Genomic DNA, 27,826 nt, shown 5'->3' on the forward strand with positions numbered 1-27,826 from the left:
GCTTACCAAATACACTCAGTAATTTCCAATATTAGAGTACGTCTGTGACTTCACCAGTCTCTCATGACGCATGCGTTGGATGACGATTTTGTAATTGAAATAGGATTTCTGATGCAATAATAAAAATATAGTTCCACTGATGTGTAAATGCACCATGTGTAACTTAAACTTTATGCTTTGATTTTATTAATACTCTGGTTATATATATATATATATATATATATATATATATATATATTATAATATATAACTATTTAATTTAAGAGATGAATTTTTGCATTCATATTAAACAGTGTCGTTACGGTAACTTGCACCCATAATATCAATCCGCTGTTATATTCAAAAAAGTGAAGTGACATTGATATAGCAGTAATGGTTATTTGAAATTGCGATAATTCGATCATGTTATATTTCGGCATTTTGGCTCTGTTTTTTACAGTGATTTGTGAATATTGTTTGGATATGAATATATTTAGTAGTACAAGATCTTTTTTCTTTAAGGTTATTAGAGGAAATTTATCTGAAAATCTCGCTGAATCATATAAATATATTTTTTCCCAAATGGTATCATGCAATACTTGCCCACCAAATATAGGTCAACATAAGGTACCGAAGGCACTTGATAAGAATTTCGATTTTTGCCCCAAAATCCATATGTGTTCAGGTAATGTGATATGTTTTGAAAATTACAAATGTTATCTTCAGCCTGAAAATAGTGATAAAATTAGCCATAATTCCTGAGTTATATCGATTTTTAGTAAGATGAGTTTATTGTAATATTAAAGAGAGAAGGAAAGCGAAAAATAAAAAATATTCATTTAATAAAAACAGTATGATGTCAAAGTTAGATTTCCTTTCATATCCACCTTGTCAGGTGAAGAACTACTATACTGCTAGATGCTATAGCAATTGTGTTAGCTCATATGCAGATAGAGAGGAAAATAGTCTTGCCAGTTACTTAATGATGATGATGGAGAATATGAATACGCTGGCAAAAATTGCTAATTCGCGATATAATTGGTCATTCAAACAAAAACAAAACGTAGTGAATATAAATCTTTCTGATAGAAACGGAAATCATAGGCTTCTTGATATACTGACAAACGGCAATTTGTTAAATGTAAAGAAAAATACAGGATTATTAAATCATAGCAGTATGTATCCGTCAGAAACTTATAGTGAACAGGGCGATAAAGGGTGTACAGTAAGCCATTTCAGGAAAAGTACTTTATCCAGTATATTTGGAAGTATTTTGCAAGCTTGCGGTGATAGGCCGGTTAAAGAAATGAAGCCACCAGAAGAAACTGATGGGACACCAGACATTAATTTCATTTGTAAATGGAATCCAGAAAACTTAAACAAAGCAACAATACCAATCCCTTTGAGTGATAGTGATACAAGACAAAACATTTCACATGAAGGCACCAAAAAGGATGAGATGAAAGATAAAAGCATACATGAGAAACCATCATATGCAAGTATTCTTAAAAGAAATATGTGTGTGAGTGAAAAAAACTCAAGCAAACAGGAAGGTGCACAACCAGTACTTACTACTCCAGTAAAATCTCTTATTAGTCAAGGAAAGATACCAAATTCATATCCTGTCAGTAATACTTCAGAAAGATGTATCCCAATGCCAGAAAACTTATTAGATTCTAGTTTGGCAATTGAAATGCAAGACAATAATTTACAGAGACAGCATTCCAGTGAAAATACTAGTCCCTCTGATCATGTGTCATTGCTAAAGAAAAACTTTAGAAAGGGATCTGAAAATACTTGTGTTCCAGTGGTTAGTGATGGAAAAGAGATTTTATTCAACTCTAACACGCCTTGCAGAGATGAACCGAAATCAGATTTTTTACAGAATAAAGAAAAAAAAACTGTTGAGATGGTTGAAAAACGTACTTGTTATAGTGCTACCATAGCATTTATACTTGGCCTGGATGATGATGATGATGATGATTCAGATAGTTCTGCATATGAATCAGATTTTTCTGATGATGATGATGGCAGTGTGTTATGTGAAACAATATTATTGGAAGAAGATTTGTGTCCTCTTCAGGAGCATTCGCTAGTCACTCGAGTAAGTCCTGCAATAAACAGCTGTAAAGTTAAAACTGAAGGTGCAGTGACTTATTTAAATAATCTTGACACAGACAACAGAGGTATGTTATATGAAATGTGTGATTATGGAGTAGAGGTTGTGGATAAAGAAAATGATAATGATCTTTGTGATATAAATAGGAGATGGAATTCTCATATGAAACAGTATGCTACGACAGTAAATAAAGTAAACAAGGTAGGTTAAATATTTTAGACATATGAAATTTAAAGAGAATGATATGTAATACTTCAATTTAACTATAAAATTTATTAAGAAATATGAAACTAAAGCAGTAGTTGGTTGTTAAATTTTTGGGAAATATACCAAACTAGTATATCACATGTTTGTCATGTTCCTACTCCCTTCTCAGGTTTACCAGCAAATTAGGATATATTTCCTTTCTATTTGTGTTCTTTGCACAGTCCAGTGAGCTTTGAAAAGAGTTTTTAAATTTGCACATTTGAAAAAGAGTGGGAGGGAAAATAGTGCAATATTTTCATCTCAGAAATGATGAAAATCCCCTTCACTGTCTGTCAATCTTTCATCTACCTTTTGGACATTCTTCTTCTCTTCATGATTAACTTTGTTATATTATAAAGAGCTCTTTAAATCGAAAAAGCCAAATAATGAATTTCATTACATTGGAGGCTTAATGGAATAGATACAGCACTTGGAAAGGATTAAAATTGATTTTAATACTTCCAATATTTCATCTCAGTCACTGAGACATCTTCAGGGATTACAAAAAAACTAATGTAACACACTCAAACACAACACAATACTAATCCAAACATGTGGATGACTCTAAATTCCTATCTAAGTGGTGAGACCTCTATGGATGATTCATGAATGTAAGGTGGGATCTCTGATAATTAATGTTTCCCAAATTTTCATAAGTTTAATGTGGTCGTATTTATTTAGATTCAGTTGATTTCTGAGTGCTTTTGCAGATTCTAAAAATAGTCTTTTTTTTTTTTAAATTTACTGGTGGAGCATGGCGTTTTTTTTTTGTTTTTTTTTCAGGAGATATTGTGGGTTGTATCCAAAACATGGTCTGCCAGGCCAGACTGACCATATTCATGATTGCAGATGTATGAATTATGTTCTAAGCAGATGGCTCTGATCTACCTGTCTGTCCAAAGTATGCCAACTTGCAGGAACAGGGTACTTTATAAACTCCAGGCACTGAGAGAGGACAGAGCTGACCTTTGGTAGAATGGATAAGGGTAGCAAGTTTGCTGTGGGACTTAAATGCTGTGTGGAGGTTGTACTCTTCTTAAGGACTTGGCTATTTTTTCCTGATGTGCTTCGGATTTAGGGTATGGTGATGGCATTTCTGAACTCCTTCTGAAGAGATGGCTGGGGAATGGAGGAGGACCGTATTATTTTTTTTAAATACTGTAATCGCTGTAGCCATTAGAGAGGAAGTTATTGTGTATGTGGTTGAGTTCGGTTGAAAGGGAAGTTCCACTGGAACAAAGATTGTTGGCTCTCTTGGTTAGTTTTAATAATGCCATATTGTTGAGTGGAGTATGGTGGAAGAGATTATGAATGTATCTGCCTGTGTGCATAGGTTTTCTATATATAGTGAAGGAAAGTTTACCGTTAGGAAGGCTCAACCACATACACAACACCTCCAATGGCTACAGCGATTACAGTATTAAAAAAAAAAATTGGTTTCAATACTACTGCAATTCCCTGGAACAGTCCCTTAAGACGCATGGTGATATGTCATCAAGTCCTGTCGCTTATTGCCATTGAGTTTTTTACTTCCTTAAATACCTCCACAGTTAAGCCATCCTCTCCTATGTCTTCTACACATAAGTTCCTCACGATTCCTCCCTGATGAGGATGAAACACCCTTATAAATTGATCACTGAATACCTCAACAATGTCTTCTGCAGCAGTTACCATTTTCATCCATTAACATCATTGTACCATAATCATTCTTCCTTCTGCTTGCCACATATCAAAAAATAAAAATTAGGGTTTTTCTTTGCCTGATTTGCTAATTTCTACTCGTACTGCACTTCTGTTTTCCTTACTAAGTCACTCTCCTGGCTTGTTCTTTATACTCTTTATGTAACTGATTATTATTACTATTCATCTTGTACTGCCTCCAAAGTACCTTCTTACAGATTTCATGCTTAAGCCCCTCATTCATCCATATTTCACCTATCTTATTCAGTCTTATGCCCTTCGGAATACATCCTTTGTCAGTTCTCAAGCAGCATTTATTTCCTTACCACGCAACTCTTCATTGGAGACAGCTTGGAGCTATAGCCTAAGCTTGTCATAATCACCAGCCTTGTACTTTCACATGTATCCTTTCCTCACAGAAGTCTGCATATGGCTAGCCACAACCCAGGTGATCAATTCATGATCACTCTCACCAACTGGAAAAAAAAAGTATGAAATTTCACTCACGCTTACATCCTCTGATGAAATAATTAGATATAAAACTCTCGATCCTCACATGTCCTCCTTTGCATACTGCCTTAGGAAACTAAGGATAGAGAACCAAGTATAAGGGAAAAGAATTTAAAGTGGAATTGGAAATTAATGTTTCTGTACCATTAGAATTAACTTTGGTGGTGCATTCAGTGCAAATATTTGGATCAGACTGAAAGCAGTAATCCAACCAAGGAGATGAGTCGTAGAAGTCACAAATATTATCCTATTTGACATTCTTATAATGCTAGAATAGCATGTGGATGAGAGCAGCTGTGTGAGTGTTGCTTCTTGGTATTATCTTTTTTTGGAAATATTTTATTTAGTATTTTGACTTGTTTTGTGAAATACTTTAACTTCATCTAAAAAAAAATAGAAAGCAAGTAAATAAAACAGTTAACACTTATAGTGAAAAATATCTGACCTCGTTTAAACAATGGAAAGCAATAATCTATGTAGAGCATTTTATTTTTGTTGCCGTTCTATGTGGTATTTTCTTTCTGTTGTATTTGCTGTTATGCTGGCTGCTGGCAGATATGAGCATGATGGATTAAAGAAGTCCTGACTTGATGTAAAATCTTCCATTAGAATTGATAATGGTACACTCAATTGTTACACTGTAGAGGATGATTTGTCATTTCAGCTGATTCTTTCAATGTTCTTGAGTAAAAGCGGTAATCTGTGTAGAGCATATTATTTTGTCATTCTGCTTGATGTTTTCTTTCTGTTGTATATGCTGTTAGCTCTGATTTGTGCTTTCTTTCATTCTCAACATCCTCGAAATGTTCCAGTTGGCATATCTCTCCAGATCTGCCTGGAAAGATATGCCAATCTGCTGGCATATCTTTCCACATTTGCAACTGATCTTGTAATAAACCAAAATCTTGATGAAAATTCGGCTTGTTCAAATTAATCTGTTTACTATATTAAAGAGCTTTCTTTTTTAGGTATATAGGAACAGAAGCATGGTGACGAATATATAACTTCAGTGGGTTAATTGTTGCAGTATTTATTTAAATTAATGTGTGTGTATGTACATGTATATATCTGACCTGTTTGCAAAACCATGGTGACCATTTCAGCAGAACATTTTCCATGAAAGCAATATTATTATTATTATTTCGGGCGACTCCAGGAGTCCTTAGACTCATCGAGGGAGGCCCTAAACATCATGTCCACACAACTATGCGATTACATTCTCACAGTATCTATCATACCTTGTCTTGAACTCGTTCACCGTCATAGCACCCACAACAGACTCTGGCAGCTTATTCCACTCATTTACCACTCTAAAAGTAAAGAACCCAGCTGTAACACCCCTGCTAACCACACTCTTGCCCAGCTTCCATAGGTGTCCCCTAGTTCTCCCACCACCAATCCTGATCTCAAAAATATCCTCTGAATTAATCCTATAGAATCCCTTTAACAATTTGAATGTCTCAATCATATCTCCCCTCCTCCGCCTATCAACTAGTTTCTGCAACCCACAAATCTTCAACCTGTTCTCATATGGTTCATTCCATAGACCTGTTATCATCTTAGTCACTCGCCTCTGGATCCTCTCCACCTCCTCCCCATCAAGAAGGAACCGAGGTGACCAAATCTGGGCACAGTAATCGAGATGAGGTCTTATCAAGGCTCGGTACAGAGGTACAATAACTTGCTTGTCTCTGCTCGTCAAGATATTTTTCATCAACCAAGTGAGTTGATGAGCTGATTTAGCTACTTTTGCAGTGTGCCCCCTAAACTTCATCTCCTTATCCACCAACACTACCATGTCCCTGACCTCATTAATCTCCTGGAGTACAGTTTCACCAATGTGTTATACTGCTGCTAATCTTTTCACCCCAAAATGCATAACCTTACATTTTGTCACATTAAATTGACATCCATTCTCCTTAGCCCAGAACTCTAATCTATCTAAGTCATCCTGCAAGACTTTGACATCTTCTGCATTCACTATTGCCCTACCCAACTTTGCATCATCAGCGAACAAATGAATTGTTCCACTTACATCCTTCCCTATATCGTTAATGAACAGATTAAACAGCAGTGGTCCAAGAACAGAACCCTGCGGCACACCACTAGTCACAGGCCGTTTTTGGACTCTACTCCTGAATTAACTACTCTTTGATATCTCTCCATCAACCAACCACCTATCCATCTCACCAACCCTATATCCATTCCCATATGTTGTAGTTTACGGATTAGTATTCCATGTGGTATCCTGTCAAACACCTTTTACAGTATCACTGTAAACCCATTTCCCTTATCCAGTTCAGCCGTCACCTTGTTATAAAACTTGAGCAAGTTACTGAAGCATGATCTACCCTTCACAAAGCCATGCTGTTCCCTGTACAGTATCTCATTTTCATCAATCCATTCCTGTATTTTTCCCTTGACTACTTTCTCTAAGACCTTGACAACGACTCCTGGTATGCTGATCGGTCGGTAATTTGCAACTGTAGTCTTGGATCCTCCTTTATGCAGTGAAACTATTTTCCCCTCTTTCCACACCTTCGGGACTAAGCCAGACCTGAGATTCAGATTAAACAACATGGTCAAGGGCATTGATAATTCTTTAGCCGCTTCACACAAGACCCGTGCCGGTATACCATCCAATCCCACAGATGTGTTCACATTAAGGTTCTGTAATAAACTAGTCACCTCCACCTCATTCATCACTATTCCCATATAAACTAATGGCTCCTTCACTTTTTCAATGTCACCACCTGGATGATATGCTTTTGCAAAGTGCGCGCTCAGTAACTTCACTATATCGACTGATTTAGTGACCTCCTTACCATCGTCATTCCTTAAAATCATTTTGCCGTGTACAGTTTTTTTCTTGCTTGCAGCATATTGAAAGAACTGTTTTGGATTCTCTTTTGCTTGCAAAGCTAGTTTCCTTTCATAATCTGCTTTTGCCTTTTTTACCACACTCGTTACCTATCTGGCCTGCACTTTATACCGTTTGTGTGCCTGCAGGTCACCCCTTTCTTTAAATTCCCTCCACAGTTGTTTCTTTTTTTGCAGCTCAAGCTTAATGGTGTTATTCATCCATTTAACCCCTACTTGTTTTACTATTCGGACCCTAGGTATACAATCAGCCATTACCTCCTGTAAATGCTCCTTGACCACTTCCCATGCTCTATCGACGTCCAGCCCTTGCAGTTGTACATGCCATGGCACTGATCCAAGCAATTTCCTAAGCTTGTCATACTTGCCAGCACGGTAATTCCACATATACCCTGTCTTAACCGAAAATTCCACACCTTTAGCCACCTTCCAAGTCAAGACCTTATGATCACTCTCACCAATAGGTGGCAACATGGTCATATTCATTACAGTCAAATTCTCAGATGCTATTACCAGGTCAAGCACTTTCACACCCCTAGTATTTTCAATTACATGCTGTCTCAGATAGTTATCCCTTAATAATTGAATAAAATCCTTTTCCTTCCTCACATGTGTCCTCTCCTCCTTCCAATCAATGTTACCATAGTTGAAATCCCCCATAATAATTACCCTCCTTCCACTCATTTCATCAATTTCCCTATGCATACTATCTCCACCATCTATTCCATCACCTGGTCTATAGCAGCACACAACTGTATATTTTGTTCTGCCAGTCTCAATCTCACACCAGATATCCTCAAATGAGCTCCTTTCACTATCCTGCGATACAACTTCAATTCTCCTTGGCTGCAGTTCATCAGCTATCATCAATAATACCCCCCCCCCCATTTTATTCTCTCTGTCCCTCCTAAACACACTATAACCTACACATTCTATCCCACTAACTATATCTTCTTCCGTCAGCCATGTTTCACTAATGCCAATAACCTGTGGCCAGGAAGAGCCAATCAAGGCCAAAAATTCTTCCTTCTTGTTCCTAATACTCCTGGCATTAGTATACATGAAATGCAGTGATCCCTTAGTCCCACCCCTATATTCATACGTTATTCTAAATGACCCATTCCCATTTTTTGTCCTTAGTGCTGGCTCGGGTACATTATATATATTCTTACACTCATCTGTCTCACTGATGTCTGCATATCCATTCCCCCCCCCCCTCCTTGGTAGTTCTAGTTTCCCTGGTTTTGCACATCCATTTTCACTTTATCTATTCAGTTTCTGCCTTATATAGATATATAAATCAGAAACTGAATATCTGTGAAAGAGGGATCATTAGTTAACTGGATTAGCATCAAGCAGCCTTGGAGAGAATTTTAGTGCACTAGCTCAATTGTGTAAACAGTATTCCATGGTTGGGCAGATTTGGGATTTATATTGAGTTAGCAGCTGTACAAATGAGAAGTAGTGCCTTGAACAGAAAAGTAGTTTTTTGGCAGGTACAGATACTATGGCTGAAATGTGTTTGTTCCCAGAAATCTGGAGATATAGGTCATCCCAAGAAGCAAAATCTGATTATTTTTGGATATCTAGATATCAAATGTTAGGGGAAGGAGTGAGAGATAGGATTGAGTTTTAGCAGCACTGAAGTCTTTAAGGTTATCCTTACCCCAATGAAGTATAGCAAGGAAAGCAGAGTTTAGTACACTGGATATGGCAAAAGTCTTGAGGTGTCTGATAATCTCCCTAAACCACTTTCAAATCACATTAACAGTATCCAAACCAACATCACACTTATTGGCAATTTGTCTTTCATGGATGTGTGCTGAAAAATAATACATATTTTTGAACACTTTCTTGGAGATGTATCCATTTTATAGCTACACAAAATGAATAAAGCACTATGAATGTCAACTTGTTTACACTATTAAAAACACACAACACTATTAATAAACATCATAGAGACAGCTAAAATGCACAGCATTTTAGCTGTCTCAACCAAATTAGTCAACTAAAACCAGAACAGAAAATCTAAAATGAAAATTATTATGAACTGAAACAACCGAACCAAAATTTTGATGAAAATTCAGTTTGTTCAGATTAATCTCTTTACTACATTAAAGATCTTTCTTTTTTTTAGGTATATAGGTAAATCTCCTGACAGATAATCTTCATACAACCAAAATCCTTAGTTTCCTTGTTTAATTCTTCTACTTATTTATCTTGTTTTTCCTTGAAACTAAGTAATTGACCAAGGTAAGTGTAGTCCTCCACATTTTCAATAAGATTACTGTTAATTTTAGTTTGGTTTGATCTGAATTTGTCATCCATTTGGTTTTAGTTATCTTCAAACTTTTTTTTTTCCCTGCTTGCTCTGTCAAAGCAACACTAATTCTTTATTAGTTTAATGCAATTTGGATTATTTGGTATGAAGTTGGCACTTTTGTACTAAGAGCAGCGATGTCATCACCCAATTCTTTTAACTCTGCTTACTCTAATTGAAAGAGATGTCTCTTTATATAATCTCATAGGCCCATTGTTTCAGTCTGACTGGGTATTCATTAACCTACATGAGGAAATCTTCAGTTCTTTGGACTTATGAGTTAATTTTTAGTATTTTAGGTTTTTGCCTGTTGGCTGATGATATTCCATTTTGGTTCTAAATCAGAGTTCACAACCTTGTGAACCATGTTTCCATCTAGCTTTTCATTTTGCTGATCTGATACATTCTTTCAGACTCTTAGTCTGTTTGCCAAGGTTATTACTTCAAGCAAGATACATACTTTCTTTTATACAGAGGTGGCACATTTTCCATTCACAATCTCTGATTTTTGACCCTGCAAATTAGCAAAACAAACACATGTAATTAAGAGACATAATACTAGTTTCACAGCCTTCAATTGCTTTGCCATAACTCAAAACAATGCATTGTACTTTGGCTCAAGCAAAGGCAGTTTTAGAATGGAGGGTTACTTCATTGACATGTTCACCTACCACATTTCAGTCTGATTGACCATCTATAGATTAAATGGAAAATCTCTTTGGAGAGGGATTCTGACAAATATGAAGATAATTTTTCTATGGGGAATATTTCAAAGAAATAGACCGCAAAGAAACTCTGCATTCTGTTTATCATGATTTTGGATTACATTGTCTCTTCATTTGAGGAAAATAGTAGTTTAATAAGGAAAAATATTAATCTACTACATACAAGAATGAATTTATATATACAAGAATGAAACTATACATTCTGGGCTGCATTAATTGTTGTGTGTGCTCATGCTCTATATCTCATGACATCTGGGATTAATGTTATCTTGGAGCTTATATTTCTGAGTATAAGCTCCAAGATAACATTACTCCTGCCAAGATTTTCCTGTCTTGGCTATCATGTCATCTCTATCACAGAATTATTTATTCTACAGAGAAATCTATATCTTGTTTTGTTTTATGGTGAGGTAAGGTCATTACTGTGACATTAAAATAACAGGTTATACTTAAACATTCTCCTATGCACTATTAAAATTTTCAGTTAGTTCCAATTTAGGGATATTGATCTCATTATTCCTGCCTCAGTAGCTCTGTTGGTAGAATCCATTGCTTGTGTACCACAAAGGTCATAAGAAATCCAACATAAGACGGATGTTCATATATGCCTGCTCTGAACAAGTGTGTATAACTGCTTGAGTTTTTTGGGTTTGCTTCCTATCCTGTTTTCCTACAGATTAATGTTGTCAGTACTTTTGATCTTCTAAGACACTTCTTACTATACCAATTCATCTATATCTTGGTCTTCCTATATGTTTTTTTTTTTTTCCTGTCATCCTGGCAAAAAAACACTTTCCTTTCCCATTCTGTTCTAAGAAATATGTATGTAGATTAGCTCTGCATACATATTTCTGAATACTAACAGTATCAAGTTAGCAGTATCCTTCTTAATATCCTCATTTTAAATATGGTTCTGCCATTAATTCCATCTATTTACTCTAATTTTTCTCAGAACTGCCATATCCATGGTCTCCAGTCTGTTTTACTTATATCCCAGTTTCCAGATCCATAAGCTAAAATTAGTTCGAACTCCGTTTTGTTTATAGTTAGATTCATGTTTTGATTAATTTCTCTCTTATTCCATATAAGTTTATTCAGCTGACTTCCTATCATACCTGCTTTGCTAATTCTGTTTTCCATATTTAATTTGCCATCTTCACTAAAAATTTGTGCTAAACAGCTGAAAAGGTTTACTTGTTCTATAGGTTCTCTGTTTACAGTCTTTCTCCCTATTTTTTTTCATTGTCTTTTTAATACCAAATTTATTATAGCAATTATTCAATTTAGTTAAGGAATCATGCAGACTTGTACGTGACTCTATTTAATAGCATAACATATCATCTGTATATAGTCAAGAGCCAAGATTAATATCTCTACTTTTGATATTAAACTTTAATGCCACTTTCCTTCATAATGTGATCCATATAGATGATGAATAACAGTGAAGATATTGTCACTCTTGTCTTGGACATGACTTAAACCACCTTCCTGTACCTGTTTCAGTTCTAACTGCTGACTGATCCATTATAGAGTATGTATTGCTTGATATAATAACACATTTTGAACACTTTTCTCTTGGTACCTTGTCATATACTTTTTGAGATCTATAAAACTTAAATATAGATCCTTGCTGTTATATTCCCATGATTTCTCAACTTTTTGTCCCAACTTTGGTGAAGAACCCAACTTGTTCTTCTCCAATTTCTTCCACATTTTTTTTTTTTTTTCTTGGTCTCTCTCTCTCAAGCATCCTTCCATAAGTTTTACTCAATTGTCACCCTTGTTTGCACGTCTTAAACCACCTTCCTGTATCTCGTTCAGTTCTAACTGCTGACTAATCAAATATAGAATATGTAATATAGGGAATTCTTCTGTAATTATCAAATTCAGTTTTATTTCCCTTTTTTTTTACAGATCAGTACTATGAACTCTATTTCAATCATCTGGAGCAATGCTCTGACTAATACCTCTACATTTGAGCATTTCTACACAAATATCTATTCTAGCTGTCTTTCCACATGTTTTTGATGCTTTTTTTTTACCTCAAGCATTGATATATATTGTTGATTGCATTCCTGTTGAGTGTTTTCTACCATTATGCTATCACTGCTTCTTTCATTAGCATTCTTTCAAAGAAATTGAAAGAATGCTGATGCCAGCATTCTTTCAATGTCTGCCAGCCCAGAGCGGCTGTACTGGTGAAACCGGATGTAGTCTTTGTGTTCTGAAATCCTGATATTTGTTGTTCTGCCTGTTTGGCCAAAGTAGGACAATTTGCAGCTGCAAGGAACCTGGTATACACCAGGTAGGTCTAGGAGAAGTGGTTGGTCTTTGGTAGAGCGGATAAGGGATGCCAACTTTTTATGTGGTCTGTAACAGGAAGTAAGGTCATATTTTCTGAGGATATTGGTTATTTTCTCAGAGGTGCCCTGGATGTAGGGGATGGTGATAGATTTGGTGTAATCTTTATTGCGGAGGAGGGTTGTGGTTTACTGGTTTGAGTATTTTTTGGATTTTTTTGAGGTTATAGCCATTCGCTAAGAAAGTGTTGTGGATGTGGTTTAGTTCAGTAGTTAGGGCCTTGTCATCTGAGCAGATTAATTTTGCCCTGTTATATAGTGTTTTTATAACCCCATATTGTTGTGAGGGGGGGGATTGCTGGTGAATGTATCTGCCAGGGTGGGTTTTCTGTAAACAGAGAAAACCAAAGATCCATCAAGCTGGTGGGTGATTAAAGTGTCTAGGAAGGGGAGGGTGTTGTTTTCCTCTTTTTCTAAGGTGAACTGGACTCTGGGGTGTTGGTTGTTTAAGTGTGTTAGGAAGGAGTGGAGTGGGTCTGAGCCATGTGGCCAAATAGCGAACACATCATCCATGTAACGAAGCCAAATAGTGGGTTTTTGTGGGGCGGAGTTTAAGGCTTTCTCTTCAACGGTCTCCATAAAGAAATTGGCCAAGGGTGGGGAAAGTGGTGAACCCATGGCTGTCCCCTCTATATGTTTGTAGAACTTTCCTTGGCAAACGAAATAGCCTGAGTTCATTGTGAACTGAAATAGGGCTGAGATATTGGGAGGAAACTTGGCTTGGATGAGCTCTAGGGTTTTTTTGAGTGGGACATTAGTGAATAGGGAGGAGGCGTCAAAACTGACCATCATGTCAGTGTGTTGGAGTGAGAGGTTTTCTACACTGGCTTTAAAGTGGGCTGAGTTTTTTATGTGTGATGGTTTGTTGCCAGTATAGTGTGTGAGCATTCTGGCTAAATGTTTGGCTAATTTATATGTGGGGGAATCAATGCCATCCAATATGGGATGTAATGGCACATTTTATTTATTTTTGGGAGTCCATATAATCGGGGGGGGGGGGTCTAGAGTTATAAGGTTTTAGTTTGTTCGTGACTTCCACAGGCCAAGAAGTGACTTTCTTAAGGAGTCTGTGGAGAGTTCTAATCTGAGAGCTGGTAGGATTACATTCAATAGGGAGGTAAGTAGTACAGTCTAGTACTGAAGCATTAAGCTTACCTTTGTAGTCCTTTTGATTTAGCACCACAGTGGCGTTTCCCTTATCCACTTTGGTGATTACAATTTTTTGTTATTCTTCATTTCTTGTAGGGCTGCATATTTGGATAGGTTGGTTTTTGGAGGTTTGGCTTTAGTGAAAACACCAACTACACCCAGTCTGACGTTGTTGGTGATATGGTTAGGCAGGTTGCGAATCCCACATTCTATTTGGATCATGATATCTTCGGCAGGTATTCTTTTAGGAGCTAGGGCGAAATTGTGACCACGTGCAAGTGAGTGCCTCAGGCTTTAAAACTACAGACGAGAGGTTGACTACTGTGTTGAGTGGTGGCTGTGGTAAGGAAGTAGAATTCTTTATCAGGTTTTCGTATTTTTTCAAGTGCCGACTTCGTATTTTTTCGAATTCTTTTCTTGCCGATGCACATGAGACGTCATGAAGTATCGTCCAAAGATCATGGCTGAGTGTATTCGAAAGCTCTTCCTCTAGCGCCTGTAAGGTTTTGTTTTCGTCGGCAAGGAGAACACGTGTCGCGGTAATTTATTCTCTTAACAGGGCGAAGCTAGTGCGATTACAAATGCGCAGAGCTTTCTGTGAAGTAAAACTGTGCTTCAATTTAACACAATTAGGGATTACCTTGTTATCCCGGCAGCGTTTTAGGAACGTCAGATGATTTAGTTGTCTGGATATCTTCAACCTCATTTTGCTGTGTTGACGGGCCTTTCGTGCAATGGAATCTTCGTGGATAATCATAATTCTAGTAGCAAGGCTTATACGTTAGTCATACATAACTGGTAATTAGTTTACGGAATTAACAACACATATAAAGTATATTAATTAAAGGTAACTTTAACGAATAACTTCTATATTTCAGCAATGTCACGCTGCCATCTTCAGGAACATAAAGATATGGTATGTGCACGCAGGCACTAACAAAAGCAAATGAGGAAGAAAGCAAGAAACTAATATTGTTCCTAAAGTCCTAATGTGCCCTCTGGCCGGCTAATTTGGTTGTCTTGGCAGTTGGGCTGAAGTTCTCATAATGTAAGTCTCCCAAATTTGGGGTAGTTTCATGCACCCAAATTTGTTGAGGTTAGGAACGTTTTTTAGAGCTGCTGAAGATTCCTTGAATAATCTTTCGTATTTAAACTTGCTGCGGTGTATTATTTTTGTTTTCTTCCAACGAATTCTGTGGTGGGTATCTAAGGCATGGTCTTCCAGCCCAGAGCGGCTGTACTGGTGAACTACTGAACTAAACCACATCCTCAACACTTTCTTAGCCAATGGCTATAACCCCAAAAAAATCCAAAAAATACTCAAAGCAGTAAACCACAACCCCCCTCCCCCCCTCCCCAATAAAGATTACACCAAATCTATCACCATCCCCTACATCCAGGGCACCTCTGAGAAAATAACCAATATCCTCAATGACCTTACTTCCTGTTACAGACCATATAAAAAGTTGGCATCCCTTATCCGCTCTACCAAAGACCTACCTGGTGTATACCAGGTTCCTTGCAGCTGCAAATTGTCCTACTTTGGCCAAACAGGCAGAACAACAAAATATCAGGATTTCAGAACACAAAGACTACATCCAGTTTCACCAGTACAGCTGCTCTGGGCTGGCAGACCATGCCTTAGATACCCACCACAGAATTCGTTGGAAGAAAACAAAAATAATACACCGCAGCAAGTTTAAATACGAAAGATTATTCAAGGAATCTTCAGCAGCTCTAAAAAAATGTTCCTAACCTCAACAAATTTGGGTGCATGAAACTACCCCAAATTTGGGAGACTTACATTATGAGAACTTCAGCCCAACTGCCAAGACAACCAAATTAGCCGGCCAGAGGGCACATTAGGACTTTAGGAACAATATTAGTTTCTTGCTTTCTTCCTCATTTGCTTTTGTTAGTGCCTGCGTGCACATACCATATCTTTATGTTCCTGAAGATGGCAACGTGACGTTGCCGAAATATAGAAGTTATTTATTAAAGTTACCTTTAATTAATATACTTTATATGCGTTGTTAATTCCGTAAACTAATTACCAGTTAGAAGGCTATTTAAACAATTAGAATAACTTTCTATTCAGCTTTAATGTCACCTTTTGTCATCTCCAATTCCTAAAGTACTATTTCCTCCATTTCTAAGCTTTTTCACGTCTCTGGAATATTTATATTCTATATTCTTATTAGTTCGTGCGGTTAGCCTAGTGGCTGTGTGCTTCACAACCATATGCCTGGGGAAGGAGTGTCCTAGGTTCAATTCCTGTCAGTGACATGAGGAGCTGAAGGATCTTCCTCAACTATAGCCAAGCTAGCTGGTCTTGGGTGTGGACAGTAGGGTTTTTCCCCAGTTTATCCTGGGGTTTTTTTATCCCTTAAAGCAGGCAAACCGGCCTTGAGAACTCAACACTACAGGACATAGGATACACCAGGGCTTAGGGTTGACCACCTTATCCTGTGAATGGTTTGAGGTCCGATGATTAATAAACCCTCGACACTGCAAGGTAAGATGGTATAATGAAGATAAGATGAAATGTTCTTACTAAAGTCATCCAGTTACTGTTTAACTAGTTTTACAAAGTTCTTCATCATCTTACAATTTTCTCTGTATTCTCTAAGATCACAAGCTTATTTACTTGTCAGGACCTTTCAGTATGCTTTCTTCTTTTTGTTGACTGACTCTTTAACTTGTTGAATCCACCATGGAATTCTGACTTTTCTATCATTGCAGGCATCCTCACCACACACCTGGCTGAATCAATGTTTTCTTCAGGGATTGCCACCGAATCTCCAAGGTTTTGTTTTTGTTTTCAAAATCTTTCTTTTTTTTTTTTTTTTTTTTTTTTTTTTTTGAATAATACAGTATTCGTGTATTTGAGTCTAAAGTTCACCCCTGAAATCTGCTCATCTTTGGTTCTTTTTAAATCTTTCTTACAACTTTTCATTTCAGTATTGTATTTAGTTTTATCCTGCTAAAAACTAAATGGTGATTTCAAATCCTCTGTGTATTGTATTCTGTACCACTGTGAAGATATTGGTATCAGCAACAAGAGTCAGTGATGCTTCTTATTTTGTCTTCTCTACATGTTAATTTTTGTTTATTGACTACTTCATATCCTGAACAGAAATCTAGCAGTTACTTACCATTATTATTAGCTTTGCTCTCTTCTCCAAATTTTCACAGAACATTTTTATGTCTGGCAATCACATTAGAGGCTGAATAGAGTGAAACAGCACTGAGAAAGGATTAAAATAATATTTAATTCTTCAAGTATTTCGATTTTTAGAAGGTCAGCTACCATCTGCACGGAACAACACTTTATTGAAGTATTTCATCCTGGAGGAGTCAGTTTTAATACTAGAGGGATAGGGCAGGTTCGAGGTTTAGAGGTACAGGAGGAGAATATGTTTCAAATACCGAGTACTCTGGATGTCAGTAAAGCTGTGGGACTGGATGGTATTTCACAATGGGTTTTGAGAGAATGTGCTAGGGAACTGACAGTGCCTTTGACCTGGCTTTTCAATGAAAGTCTAGCTGCGGGAAAGATGCCCATGGAATGGAAGGAAGGTAAGATAGTGGCATTGCATAAGGGTGGTAGCAGACTGGAAGTGTCTAATTATAGGCCAGTTTGTGTGTCATCAGTTGTTAAGATCTTGGAGAAAGTAGTGAGGGACCATGTACAGCATTGGGCAGATGAGGATAATGTTATCTCTGAGAGTCAATGTGGATTTGTGAAGGGGGTACTCTTGTTTTAGTAATATGCTAGCCTTTTATAATAAAGTTACAAGAACATTAGATAAGGGAAAGGCATATACTGCCATTTTCTTAGACTTAGCGAAGGCATTTGACAGGGTGCCACATGATGAGCTGATATTTAAATTGCACCACATGGGTCTGGATGTCAGATTGGTCAATTGGATTCAGGATTGGCTGTCCGATAGGTATCAGAGAGTTGTGTATGGTGGGGAGTTTCAAGGAGACAGAGGGTTACAAGTGGAGTCCTACAGGGCTCAGTACTGGGACCTATATTGTTTAACATTTATATCAATGACATTGTCAGTAGATTGCAAGGGGTGATTCAGTTGTTTGCAGATGATGTGAAGCTGAGAAGGATTATTGGTAATAGTGCAGATGTGGTAGCCATGCAAGAGGATTTGAATAAGCTAGATAGATGGGCAAATGAATTGGGGTGTCGGTTTATTGTGGTAAAATGTAAGGTCTTGAGGTTTGGGAAACATCGATGGGACGCTGCATACTCTATGGGAGGAGTTATACTGGAGGAAGTAGGGGAGACAGGAGATCTGGGGGTTGATGATTGATAGAAACCTGAAATTTAGGGGACATATTGTAAAGGTGGTGAAAGTAACACAGAATTGCTGCAATAATAAGGACACTGACCTGCAGAGATAAAAGGGGTATCATTCCGTTGTATAAGTCTCTGATCAGACCGCACTTAGACTATTGTTCTCAGATTTGAAGGGGATAAATTAACTGTGGAAAGGGTACAAAGGCAGATAACAAGGATGGTTTCAGGACTGTACAATGAGGATCAGCTGAGGGAATGTGGACTGCAGAGTTTGGTGGATAGAAGAAGGAGAGGTGATATGATTGAGACTTTTAAACTGTTGAGAGGTGGTTACAGGGTTGACACTGGGGAGTTCTTTCGCTTGGTTGAACAGCGGGAAGGAGTGATGACAAGAGGCCATCCCTGGAAATTACGAAAGGAAACTGTGAGCAAGAGGGCGAGGAGTGGTTTCTTTGCATGGAGGGTGGTTGAACCATGGAATGCATTGCCTGATGGAGTGGTGAGAGCGAGAACGGTCAATGAGTTTAAGGAGTGGTATGATAGACTTTGTGTTTCTTAGGGGGGACCTCCCCTCTATGAGTCTTGATAGATGTTATGTTTCTTAGGAAGGACCTCCCACGACGAGTCTTTTGACTCCATGGAGGCCTGAATAATAATAATAACATAAAATACATCTGCAGTCATGACTGTGGTCATTTGGGCCATAGTCATGACCATGCTCCATCACAGTAAATTTAGAAGAGAAAAACTGTTTTTAGAATCTGTAATGGCTCTCAGAGATCAGCTTAATTTGAATACACAAAGTTGCATAAAGCTTCACAAAATATAGGACACTAATATTTCAAGATTTCAGTTGACAGGCTGCCCACAGAGGGCATCCCACCTGGTTAGGACTAGTCTTTCAGCCATGTATTTCGCTTAGTTTTGTATTTTGTGTGTGTGTGTGTGTGTGTTACAGGTCTCATATACAATATGAGTTCCTGATGATGTCCTCAGTGAATGAGATGAAATAATTAAATATTTAATTTTTTCTCAGTGCTCTTTCACACCATCCTCTAATAAGTTTTTCCATCACTTCATACTTCATCACTTCAGCCTAAGCATGCAGATGTCTGGTAATCATTTCCTACCTTGCTGCTTCAATCTCCAACAAGAACCAACTCTTCCTTTTTCTTTATATAAGCTGCTTTCTTTAATGCCTGGAAAAAAATTCTTGCACTTCTTCCTTAGTAGAACTTTCTGTGGGTCTAACACAAAAGTCTGATTGTCCAATTCTTTATTCTAATATTTGTCCACCTCACTACTAGATGTTACCTGCCATTTTATTATATATATATATATATATATATATATATATATATATCAGGGGCAAATATTCCAGGTATGCTAGGTGTGTGGTGCTCATCCACCGAATAGCAATATCACTGATATTATATTTTTGCATTCATTCCTGTTAAATACTCCCCTAATTGTTTCCAAACTTCGCATGGTTCCTAAAAGTAAACATTACTAACTATACTAATGCTTCATGAAGAGGACACTTTTCAATTCTTAAACGTTGCATCACATTCACGTTAATAGTTTGGGTGTGCGTTCACAATATATACACCTTTGAGCCCTTTGAAAAAGATGCACAGCAGGTCAAATTCTTAGCATTTTAGTAGTTTTAAATTGCTCAAAAGATGAAGCAGAACGAGCTCTAAGACATAGCACCTAAAGGCTGTGATTGGTTATTATGTCAACCAATCCAGTCGAATGTTGTCATTTTTATGAGTTGCCTTTTTTTGTTTTCTGAGTTTCATCTGTTTTGTGCGTGTGTTGTGTGAACTGACCTGGTAGGCAAGATTTTATATATAATATAGAAAAGTTTTTAATTTATAATTTTGAATAAATTTATAACTTTTTTGCCCATATTTATAGTGAGAAACAGTATTGTAGTCATAGGAGGTAAGCCTCGTCCTCCTCTTCCAAATTTTACACCTTTTTGAGTAATTTCAAATATAGCATTCTCCTTCATTATTGTTTTCTAATATGCAGTATCTTAAAACAAACACATTGTTCCCCACTCTGTGCGGATTTGGTTACAATTAATTGCATTAGATCAGTTAAGAGTGTATAGCACATCAGTGCTATACACTCTTAAAACTTTCATACATCAATAAAAATGCAATTATACAGTCATACTGACATGAATTTTGTAGCATGAATTGCATAAGCCACGACAGCACACCCAACCATAATAGGTATGCGATGCCACTGATATATAATTACTTGGTTATTCTTTGCACCATGCTTTAGCATTAGTATTTCATTCCTGGGAAACTGGAATCCTGCTGTTTTATTGGATTTGAAAATTCCAGGAATTAGTGAATATTTTGGGAAACCCCAGAATTTATAATTTTTTTTCTACAACTAGAATGAGAACACATGCTAATATAGCTCACTAAATTATATTTATTTCCTGAGTATATTGTTCCCAAACTTTCTCAGTTCCCAATGCCATTAGTGTGAAATAATTTTTTCACAGTGCCCATAAGCCAAAAACTTGTAGGCATTTAAAAAAATAATACACAAAAGTGAGTTTGCAGCACATAGTTTGGAAACTATGAGTTACTCTTGTGGATACTTAAGTTTAGGTATGCAAAGAAACTGGCTCTGCAAGCTAAAGATAATTCCAAAGAATTCTATCGATGTGCTGCAAGTAAAAGAAAGAATGAATATGAAAGAATAAATCTTCAAAATGCAGATGGTATGAGGATGACAGATGCAGAAGAGATTGCTCAACTGACTGCCCATTTTGCTAAAAGCTGTCAGCCTGGTGTATGCAACATTGAGCTAACTGCATCATCTTCAATGGATAAAAAAACTCAGGTGTATGAGGAAGAGGTATTAGAGCTGCTGTGTAAACTGGATAAGAATTCGGTAATAGGGACTGATATCAGCACAAGTGCTAAGAGTGTTCAGCTCAACTGGCTATTCCTTTAATCAGGCTCTATATTTTGATTCTTAGAACAAGAAAGATTCTGCAGGAGTGGAAAGAATGTATGGTAATCCCATTGCACAGTGGTGGTGCAAAGACAAATGTATCCAACTATCGACCAATCATTATCTCAGGTGGTGATGAAGATTTTGGAAAAGTTGGTTAGGACTTGAATTCAGAAACGGGTTGACAGATAATTTCTACTTTGCAATGAACAGCATGATTTACTAAGGGAAGGTTATGTTTTAGCAATTTGCTCATGTTCTGTAATAATGTTCCCATTGAGCTAGACAAGGGAATAGATCCACCATGATACTTTTGGATTTTGCTAAGGCTTTTGACAGAATACAGCATAAATTGAAGAATATGGATTTAGATTATAAAATATTAGCATGGATAAGAGGATGACTGACTGACAGATATCAAAAAGTGGTATATGGGAGATATGAGCCTGCAAGATTTAAGTTAACCAGTAGTGTACCATAAGAATCAGTGCTTGGTCCACTGTTATTCAATCTATGCATTAATGCTATTGGGAAGGATTTAACAAGTGACATACAGCTATGTGCTGATGATGTAAAGATAGGTAGGGTAGTCAGGAATGTGACTGATATGCAGCACTTGCAGAATGATTTGATCAGCTGAAATTGTGGGCATGTGAAAATGAATGCCAGTTCATTGTCAGTAAATGCACTTTGGTATGATTAGATATCCAATGTTGTATTGTATTGGTGGGATTATGCTAGAAGAAACTGATCAGGCTGGGGATCTTGGAGTGTTAGTAGATAGGAAGTTGAAGTTCATGGGCCATGTAGCAAAGATTGCAAATACAACTCAAAAGATAATTGCAATGCTGAAAAAAACTTCTACATATAACAATAAGGATGTAATTTTGTCTCTTTACAAGGCCTTGATAAGACCTCACTTGGACTATTGTGTGCAGATCTGGTCTCCTAGTTTCCGTTGTGATTCTGACACAGTAGAGAGAGAGAGAGTATGCAAAGGAGGGTGTTAAAAATGATATCAGGACTGTGGAATATTGATTATGAAAACAGTTTGAGAATTTGTAGACTGCAGACACTAGTAGACAGGAGAAAGAGGAATGATATGATCGAGACTTACAAGCTTCTGAAAGGGTCACACAAGGTTTCAGTAAATGGAATTTTTCATTTTACGGAGGGTGGGGAAAGGATGTGAGGGTATCCATGTAAGTTGAGAATGAATGCTGGATTTTTCTCTCATAGAGTAGTGCGTGATTGGAATGGATTGCCATTGGATGTTGTGTGCAAGTATCGTGAATGAATTCAAGAACAAGTATGGCTTCCTTCAATGAGTTCTGTTATGTCACTTCTTTCTTTATATTACTTTATTTTTACCTTTATCTTTGCCTTGCTACACTTAAGATTTTAATATCCTTTTCTATCTTAACTAACCTCAAGATCTAAATCAATCCTTGCCTATTGTGCACTATGTAGAAAGGCAGTCTAAATTTCTGGCCGATTCCTAGATTATTTACGTGTATCTCTTAACTGATAAAGGTTCTTTCTTAGTTAGGAGGCAACCCTTAATGATTACTATCTGAGATTGTCTCCTGATCAGATACTGGCAAATTTATTTGATATGCTGTGCCAGCCAATATCTTAGGATAGAAAGGATTCTTATCCAAGGAAACCTTCCCAGACTATTATACAGAGGTGAAGAATCTAACTAAATCTTATTAACAATATACTCTACTTCCTATGTTTAACTTAGTTTGCAATCATGGCTTCTAGAATATCATATTTTACCTTTCATTTCTGCTTTGGTTCTAGTTTGAGTGGTAAATTGAATTCATATATATATCAGGCCAATGTCAAGTATAGAATACAAAGCATATTTATTGAGATCTTAAAATTTAGACAATCAGACATATTATACGCTCAATCAATTCATTATCACTACACATTAAATTAGATAAATCAACTAAAACTCAATTGGATATGATCATTAACTCGATCTATGATAATACACACAACATGCTAGTCTTAAAATCTATCTATTCTAAATTTCTCTAAGTTACGATAATCTCTCACATTAAACATTGTCATTCACCTATAATCTTTTCAGATAAATTATCCAGTGGAAGCAGGCCACTATCAAACATGATAATCATCTAAGAGTTCTTTATGAATTGTCCATGCTCAACAGTTACACAACACTTTCCTTTTTCTTTACTCTAATTGGGGAGATTATAACAAAATTCTGTACATTACCATCTCTTGGCAGGATTACCAGATCTGTCTATTCTGTTCAAGGCTTTGTCTAGTACAACTCGATCCTTCTTTTGCATTTTGTCCACGTGGTAGGTCATGGTGGTCGTCCTGTTAGGCTTTACTGTGCGACGTGCGGTGTGTCCATGTCTCTCTGGATCTGTTGCTGGTCACTCTTGTCAGTGCTACCGGTTCGATAGTTGCTTTCCGCTATTTCACTCCGGGGAGATGTACAGCCAACGGGCTAGGACTGTAGGTGCCGACATCTAACGTCTCCGTACGGTCAGGAACAAGCAGGTCCAAAGAAGAAAAAAGCCTCGAGAAAAGGGTGCAAACCCCTTTTATTCTCTACCCTTGGCGTAGAGAATAAAACTCCTTTTGCTATGTTTTTTTCTACCCATCACTTGTCCTCCGTGCCCGCGAGATAATCCGTTACACTGGTTCTCCTCATGCAGCGTTCTTTTCCAGGAAAGCGAACTAGCACCGCTTTCCGCGAAAGCTCTTGCCTTAAGCCATACATTCAACCGAACGGCTCGCACACGAACTTTGGACTTTTGTTTACATCTTATTCAGTTATTCACTTTACATAGAATACCCTTTTATAACTATATTCAACACTAAAATTCTTGAATTGATTTTGAATAGATGATTGCTTTTATAACTCTACATCAAAGTATTTACAGCCCTACATACAGTTAATACTTATTTCTTTTTCTGCTCAAGTACAAGTTTTCTCTATGTTGACCTATTAGACTTGTTAAATCTTGCATGAATAATTTCTTATAAAGTTTCTCCATTCAAGATCTAACAGTTTCTGACTCACTGGAGGTCTCTCTTAATAATAATAATAATAAATTCTGGAGACTTCTACTATGTTAAGAATAATTACTTTAATTTTCTGAGATTTTGACCTTCATATTAGCATCATCATCTGGAGTATACACATATACAATATAGATGGAGACATGCTACATTGTATTTCAAACAGTATGATTTGATTAAGAGTTTATTTTTCACTTGGTTAGACTATAATAAGTTTAGTTTAATCCTTTATCCAAGTGTGAGCAAACAAAGATAAGCCTGAAAGTATCTTCAGGACTGGAGTAAGGTAGTGCAACACCAGGCAACTCGTTGCAAAGGTGGAGAAAGCTCTCATCACTCCTATCTCGGTATCTCCCATAATGCAAAGCACATCTCCTTGCGGATATGTGTAATGCTATGCATTAAGGCAAGGGCCACTACCCATACCGGTTTCGACCTTTATTGAGGTCTCGTCAGTGGGAGCCAGGCCCAGTAGTGGAGATACAAAGGCAGATGCAATGAGAGGTCATCCTAACCTATAGGAGTTGCCAAAGGGTGTGCAACCTTATTATTAAATTACTACGGATTCAGAGAAAGATGTTGAGAGTTTATTTTTCACTTGGTTAGACTATAATAAGTTTAGTTTAATCCTTTATCCAAGTGTGAGCAAACAAAGTTTGTGCCTGAAAGTATCTTCAGGACTGGGGTAAGCTAGTGCAACACCGGGCAACTCGTTGCAAAGGTGGAGAAAGATCTCATCACTCCTATCTCAGTATCTCCCATAATGCAAAGCACATCTCCTTTCGGATATGTGTAATGCTATGCATTAAGGCATAGAAGAGAGGAGTGATGAGAGCTTTCTCCATCACAGATACTGAGATACTCCTATCTCAGTATCTCCCATAATGCAAAGCACATCTCTTTTCGGATATGTGTAATGCTATGCATTAAGGCAAAGAAGAGAGGAGTGATGAGAACTTTCTCCACCTTTGCAACGAGTTGCCCGTTGTTGCACTACCTTACCCCAGTCCTGAAGATACTTTCAGGCACAAACTTTGTTTGCTCACACTTGGATAAAGGATTAAACTAAACTTATTATAGTCTAACCAAGTGAAAAATAAACTCTCAACATCTTTCTCTGAATACGGAGTAACTTAATGATAAGTTGCACACCCTTTGGCAACTCCTATAGGTTAGGATGACCTCTCATTTCGTCTGCCTTTGTATCTCCACTACTGGGCCTGGCTCCCACTGACGAGACCTCAATAAAGGTCGAAACCGGTATGGGTAGTGGCCCTTGCCTTCATGCATAGAATTACACATATCCGCAAGGAGTGCCCTGGTGTTGTACCACCTTACCCCAGTCCTGAAGATACTTTCAGGCACAAACTTTGTTTGCTCACACTTGGATAAAGGATTAAACTAAACTTATTATGATTTGATTAACTGTTATTCTACAGATATGACCTCTAGTGGTTAAAAAAAAACCTACATCAGAGCTATATCCTATTTATAACATGGTTATAGAACAAATTCATTTCACTATTAATACAGCAGTATTAGTGGCCTAAGCAATAATTGAATAATCAGTTAACTAAGCAATAATTGAACAATCAGTTAAGGCTAACATTCTTGAGTAGTACAGTTCTAATTATAAATTATAATGAAACCTTGGAACAGAAGGTTATGTGGATAGAATATATGCCATCCATATTCTTGGACGATTTTTAGACTACCATTATTAAGATTAGGCCAGTTGATTATAATTTCACAGGCCTCTTTAAATTTGTTCCCATACCATGTTTTGATGTGATATAATGGATAGATACCTTTCCAGTCAATTCTATGTAGAATATTCAGGGCATGATCAGAAAGGCCAGATTGAAAGACAAAAAACGTGGGGGTGGGTGATGAACTTTTGTAGCATGTACATGTTTGAAAAAGTTTGAAGATCTCAGATTACATTAGAGCATTTTTTAATAAAAATATTATGGGTCTCTCTTGCTAAAAAAAAAAAAAAAACATATGCTGACTAGACTTGCTAAAACAACCCATTACTTACACACAGTTGCATGATAAAACTTAAGCAGTCTAAGGTTATGATATCCTTTTATGGTCAATTTGGTTACATTATATCAAAATGTGAAAATGAAAATAGTTTCTGAATGTATTATGTATATTTTAATGCTAGGTTCATTTTGCTCCTGAAAACCACCTCACCACAGTCTATTCAGTTGGTGATTGGGAAAGAAAAGGCCCTTGGGAAGAATTTGCACGTGACAGAGCTCGCTTTCAGAAAAGAATTCAGGAAGTGGAAACCATTATTTCTCCGTGTTTAGATTTGCATCACAGGGTTGCTATCTATGAAAAACTGTATAATAAGACTTAACTCTGAAAGTGCCTTCATATTTTTTTTGCTTAAAAAATGAGATTTTAATGAAAAACTGATAACTGTATAAAGAAATGGACAACTTTTTTTAATTGACTTTGGAGAACTTTTTATAGGCTTCCATTGAATAAGGGGGAAAAAGGTAACATTTATCATTCCAATTAAAATTTTTTTTTTAATTGCTATTTATTTCTTAATTTTGGAACTATTTAAACCGTGTGCACTTTCTCTAAGTATATATAAAACAGTTTGTAAATAACATTTCGAAATCAGTTCATGTAAATATTGTATAGGCCATGAAAATGTAAAATATTTCTATTTCAGATTTGGGTGAGTATCACTATGGGTATTGTGGGATGGGAGAGTAGAATATTAATATTTGGCTCTAAGTTAATGACTTATATGGATGCAAGACATTAACATGATATCTTTTACTATCTCATTGGTACATTATTCTATTATGTATACATAAGCATTACTAAATTTTGAGGCAAGCAAAGTATCACTGATGATAAATTTGATTATTTATTTGTTAGCACATACAAAATACTTCAAATACTAAACTTTTGAAAATGATTATTTAAAGTATGGTTTTGGTTGTTTTAATGGCTTAGATGTAGATGGGATAGTGTATCAGATGAATCCATTATGGAAGGGAAATAGTCATACAGTGGTTATTGAAACACTTAAAGAAAACAAACTAAAATTCCATGGTGCAGTTTATAAATTAACCATATGCGTAGAAAAAGCAGCTGCGACCGAGTGAAGCTACTTTTCCTACATATACATTTGTAACACAGTGAATATAATACATTATGGTTTTCATGCTATTAGTTAACTTAACGTTTTATTTACATGTACATACATTTATTATTTTTGAGAAGTATTAAATTATTTACTAGCCAATGATTCATCTCTTATTTCATATATTCCACTTTAAACAATCTGATCAGATAGAAAGGATTACTGTAAAAGGGACCTGATTCTTATATTTTGTTTAAATGATACATTAATTTCAAAATCCACTTTATTTCTGCTCTTATACTGAAAGACTGAAAAAATATTTAGATTTTCAGTTTTTACAGTTAACTGATGAATAATCCAAACATTTCTTATGTTAA

At 36.6% G+C, this 27,826-nt stretch overlaps 1 protein-coding gene across 1 annotated transcript; it reads left to right on the forward strand.

Annotated features, from left to right (window-relative positions):
• Positions 1 to 389: 389 nt before the first annotated feature.
• On the forward strand, positions 390 to 27,609 carry LOC150092680 (uncharacterized). The gene is made up of 2 exons (XM_090414400.1): positions 390 to 2,299; positions 26,508 to 27,609. The coding sequence occupies exons 1-2, from the start codon at positions 833 to 835 to the stop codon at positions 26,703 to 26,705; spliced, it is 1,665 nt and encodes a 554-aa protein (XP_090270526.1). The 5' UTR covers positions 390 to 832; the 3' UTR covers positions 26,706 to 27,609.
• Positions 27,610 to 27,826: the final 217 nt, after the last annotated feature.

Source organism: Typopeltis vanoorti, chromosome 25 (assembly GCF_054136105.1).
Source record: "Typopeltis vanoorti isolate ZY-2024b chromosome 25, IOZ_Tvanoo_1.0, whole genome shotgun sequence".
Taxonomy (NCBI): Eukaryota; Metazoa; Arthropoda; class Arachnida; order Uropygi; family Thelyphonidae; genus Typopeltis; species Typopeltis vanoorti.